Source organism: Montipora capricornis, chromosome 12 (assembly GCF_036669925.1).
Source record: "Montipora capricornis isolate CH-2021 chromosome 12, ASM3666992v2, whole genome shotgun sequence".
Lineage (NCBI taxonomy): Eukaryota > Metazoa > Cnidaria > Anthozoa > Scleractinia > Acroporidae > Montipora > Montipora capricornis.
Window position 1 is genome coordinate 17,159,340 of NC_090894.1, and position 5,000 is coordinate 17,164,339.

Below are 5,000 nucleotides of genomic sequence, written 5' to 3' on the forward strand. Positions count from 1 at the left end.
ATCGAGCTGAGTGGAAGGTGGGTGCCCGGGGTGTCCACGGGCCTCCACTGTGATCAGCCAGCCCCTAGACAGTAAAACGCTCCCATGGCTAGCAATCCCCGCAACCCAGCCATAAGCCCCCACACACAGGGACATCCAGGCACCTGTCACACTGTGATAACAGTGGAAAGAGAAAAAAAAGGGGGGGAGGGGTAGTGGGAGAGAGGCAGAAAAATAAGAAAGCACTACTGCTGGAAAACAACGGCTTAAAGAAAAGAAAAGCAAAGGCCGCACAACGCTCTTCCCAACATGGTTCCAAATAGCCGCTACGCTGAGACCGCGTGACCTACGTGAGCCTGTGCATGTATGCCTGAGGCCGCTGACCACTAAGCAAACCGCTCCGTCATGGACCCTGATGCACAGGAAAACCAGCATCTCTTTGTTGTTAACTAGGTTAAAATTGCATTTAGCCACATTTAAAAAAGTGAATCATTTTGTTAGAATTTGCTCACTGCAACTCTATTCTTTACTTTGGCAGGAACTTCATCCCAACAGTGGTATCCTTGGGGACTCCCCAATTCGCAGCACAAGTTTTGGCTTTGCACATTGTGCTGGATTTATTGGAAGAAATATGGTGGATTAAAAAGACCAGGTATTAATACTCTTCCTCATTAAGTGTTCATGCCCTTCCCTTTCAGCAGATTGAACGTTGTTGAAATGTTCTTCTGTCACTTTGTTGTAAAAATGTTATATCATCTGTCACTATCATCAGTGTTATTATCATTACTGTTTGTTGCTTTCATCAGTTTAATGTTTTTTCATTCTTCTCCCAGTATTATCAATCTTGTGAAAGATTACTATTTTGTAACGCCCCTTCAGACTTCATTTGTCAATTCACACTGTGTGATATTTTATTTACTTTAGATGGTTTGTCCGGTAAGGGGCATGGTGGACTGGAACCAAGATATACTTGCAGAGTTTGTGGCAAGGTGTTCAACAGAGCAGGTTAGTGATAAAATAAAATATTAATTCTGTTGTCATAACCCAACCAATATTTGCTTAATTTCTGGGGCATATTTCCCAGTCTTCCATTTCCCACAATTTTGGGGGGAGATCAAATGGTTTTCTGCCTTTTTTCTTAACAGAACGGTTGTCAAGCCACATGGGAACACACAAGATGTACAAATGTGCTGTCTCACAATGTGATAAGGTATATTATTTTTGTTAGATTTAGAGGGACTGTTCTGCTAATAATTTAGACAATCTGACCTCTCTCTCTCTTTTGTTTCAAGCTCACATCTGATTGCCTTCAAAGTGTTATTTGGTAATACAAGTCATAGCAAACTTGCAGGTGTTGTTATTTCAAAAGCAAGTGACAAATATATTTTTTATTGCAGGTCTTCAATTCACGTCCAAACCTGACTCGCCACCTAACAGCTGTGCATGGCTACAGGCCACCAAGCCCGCGCAAACTTAAACCCAGGTCGCCATTTTATATCAAAGCCACACCTCTCACAAGACTTGCACGGCGACTCTGTCAGGATCTCTTCAATAAAGTACATCACTGTAGAGTGCCTGGAGGGGTGCTTAACATTCAGGACATAAGAACACAATGTATGCACATTTAAAGTTCTAACAAGGGGGTTTAAAACAGATCTAAAAACGTTAAAACTAAATTTTCGACCGCCTTCTGCGGCCTTCTTAAGAGGAATGTACTCTGCAAGTCACTGAATGCAAATATATAGCAAAAGACGTCATTGTCCATTGCTTAAGGGAGGAAACCAGTGATGTGTAAACCCTTTGGAAGGGTGCCCTCTCATAAACAGAGTTTATGTCCAGGAATGAATGTAACGACTTTAGATGTACATTTGTTTCACCGATTAGTGATTTCGTAAGTTTTCATTTCAGTCTTTTATTTACAGTCAAACTTGGGTATGTGGAACTTAATTATAAACACTTTGTCTTAGGTCCAACCCTTTATTCATGACTATCAGAAAGCTATTGTAAATACAGCAGAGTACAACATAGCAAGAAATTGACTTTTATTAGTCAATCCTTGAATCATTGTCCCCCAGTAACGTATTAAGGACTTTCTTGTCTTTTTTTTTTATCCTGGTGCAGTCTAATTTAGCTCTTTTTCTTTTTCTTGCTTTAAGGTTTAAAACGGCTGGAGACTCCTAAAGCTGAGGCCATAATCAAAGCAAAAAAGCAGAGGATACCTCGAAAAATCCATGAAACAGTTGAAAAGATCAAAGCAAATCCACCAAAAGCACGAAAACCCAAACCACTGAAACCAACTTTGTTACCGATCTCAAAAGAACACTCGCCAACCTTACCCTCCCCACCCACACCTACGGGGAATTCGATTACCTCCCCCTCAAGAAAAATGATACCTCCCTCGAAGAGTTATGTGCCAATCCAACCAACCCCACCCAAGGCCAGCGACTGGAAGTATGCGGCTATACCATCGGCTAAGCCAGTTGTGCAGAAGCAACCGATAACTCAACAGACCAGTAATCATATGATGGCCAGAAAGAGACCACACGATGGTTCAACAGCGGTGCAACAGAATGGCATCGAGGGTGAGAAGCATTGATTGCATAGTGTTTGAGTTAAGTAGAAAAAAAATGCTTAGTTTCCAATTGTTTTGTTGGAATGGTGAATGGTTGTAGAATGAAAAGAATAATTTCTTCACCCAGTTGCAACAGACAACAGAATTAACGAATCACGATGCAAATAAATTTAGTTGACGTTTAATGCGAGAAAATTGATCTCCTCAGCTTGTACGTTTTGTTGTCCCATTTCAGAGCACGTGCTGTTCCCAAGGGAATTTTCCTTTTGTTTTTTTTTACAAATTATGCGTACGTATACACGTGCATAAGACGACATTTGAAAGAAACTGAAATGGGAAAACAAAACATACAAGCTAAAGGGGTCTATTGAAATTATGATTGGCTGAGAATTTCGTGCACAGAGAGTGAGGGAAAATCTAAAACTGAAGCATTGACGTTTTGACGATGTCATGGCGAGGCCAAGGTTTGAGGATTTGCCGTGAAAACCGAACGTTGCCTTATTATGATATGAAAATGTGGTTTTATCATCGGAGTTGATAATGTAAATTGGCCACTAGCTTTTAGAATCTCAGTACGGTGGCCAATTTACATTATCAACTCCGTTGATAAAACCAAATTTTTGTATACTACTTCCCCACCGACACAGCACCACAGTTTCTTTAGAAACTACCCCCTTCATTATTATGATGATTCAAGCGGAAGTGACATCAGTTCATTCATCGTTTGAAGGAATATAACTCAGGTGAACAAAACTCGTATTCCGTTAGTTTCGTTAGTTTTAAGGCGTATCCATACAGTTGGTACGGTTAATTTCGTCCACCTTTGCAAGCATCGGACCTCACTGACATAAACTTAAGTGTTGTTTTTTTATATCTGCTTGTGGGCATTATGGTTGAACAATGCTCTCGCACTTATCCAATCGGAGGCAATTGGCACCAGCCGTGTAACAAAATGCTTAACATTTGTCCCTTTGTGTTTCTGCCTCCAGGACCATCTCCTAAGAGACTCAGTGCAACTTCCCCTTTGGGGAAAAAAGGCTTTGAGTGCAACTACTGTGGCAAAATTCTCCATAATCAAGGTTGGTTGCTGTAGTTGTTTCTATTAAGAATTTGCCACTTGAGGAAACTGTTAACTTAGCTCATGTTTTTGGTTGCTTAGAGTACGGTTTTTCCTATTTCTTTCTTCCGTGTTTTCATTGAAATCCTCGCAACCTGCGTTGTATAAGTTCGCCTGTAACCTCCTCGGGAACTAAGATGAAAAGGCGTTGGTCGAGAGAAATCTGGCATGGGAGGGGAGGAGGAGATAGGGATGTTTGTTCTCCAAATTCCTGCCATAGCAAATAATGCTTTCAAACAGTAATTTTTACACAGCTAAGCAAGCTTCGTACTCTTGCTACACCGGTGAAAAACGCCGTGAATTGGGTTGTTCCATAGGAAATTAGAGTATTCGCGTATTTGGTGCAAAGGTGCTTTCCATTAAGCCGAAATTTCCGGAATTTCGGGCAGAAGTCAAATGAAAAGGTCCGTTTCGGTACGGGCCGACCGGAATATTTGGTCGGTGGGTGGGGTCAGACCGAAACGTTATCGTTTCCAGTCCCACCTCACTGTGATGTAACCAAAATTTCGGTCGAAGGTACAGGTACACCTTATTTAACGTCGGAAGTTCCTTTACTCTCTAGAGAGTATTCTCCCAGGAAGCCCGACGGTGCGCTCATTTTACCCCCTCTTTTCCATCAGTGCTCCGTTTTAAGAGTATTTAAAGCTACTTAGGCTACACTTAAAGGAAAGAAGTCGAAACAAGGATGTGAGATCCGGGGATCGAACTCAGGACCTTATGCACCAAGGCCGCGCACTAACCGACTGTGCCACCCTTGCTCCTTAACGTCAATGGAACGCTTCGGTCCGGTTGGAAATTGACTTTTGATGAAAAAGGTTGTTTCATTTTTCCTTGGTTAGTTCCACTAGTCTCCGACATGATGGTCAGGTATAAAGGAAAGCACTCATTGTTTCTATTTTGTTTCGTTTATTTCACCTTAGCGAGTCTCACTCACCACGAACAAACAATGCATACGTCCACGGAACCACCTAAGCAGCGGTCGTACCCAGCATACTGTGACGTCAGTCCAGCCATGGGCCCAGGTTCAACTAAGATAATGCCATACGCCCAGCACTCGGTGACGTCGTATATCAACGGACAGCTTCATTTAGAGCGAGGGGTTAACAACATTCCAAATTACTCTGTACAAAGTGCTACAAACAAGCCTTACCTCCTCCCCAAGCCCCCTGCTCCTGCCCCTGCCCCTGTCCCTGTCCCTGTCCCTGTCCCTGCCCCTACCCCTGCCCCTGCCCCTGCCCCTGCCCCTGCCCTACCACCCATCAAGACAGAGAGTGGGATGCCTGTGAATCCAGTTGGTAATGCTGTACCAAATAAGGCGACGGTTGGTCAGAG

At 42.8% G+C, this 5,000-nt stretch overlaps 1 protein-coding gene across 1 annotated transcript in view; it reads left to right on the forward strand.

Moving 5' to 3' along the window:
- The window catches only part of LOC138026741 (metastasis-associated protein MTA3-like), a 19,919-nt gene that overhangs the window by 12,584 nt on the left and 2,335 nt on the right, over positions 1-5,000 (forward strand). The window contains exons 14-20 of the mRNA XM_068874196.1: positions 518-631; positions 904-984; positions 1,125-1,189; positions 1,377-1,593; positions 2,136-2,561; positions 3,541-3,630; positions 4,589-5,000. The exon at positions 4,589-5,000 is cut by the window's right edge and continues 123 nt beyond it. Of these exons, the coding sequence (XP_068730297.1) occupies positions 518-631; positions 904-984; positions 1,125-1,189; positions 1,377-1,593; positions 2,136-2,561; positions 3,541-3,630; positions 4,589-5,000 (1,405 nt within the window). The remainder of the gene's footprint in view (positions 1-517; positions 632-903; positions 985-1,124; positions 1,190-1,376; positions 1,594-2,135; positions 2,562-3,540; positions 3,631-4,588) is intronic.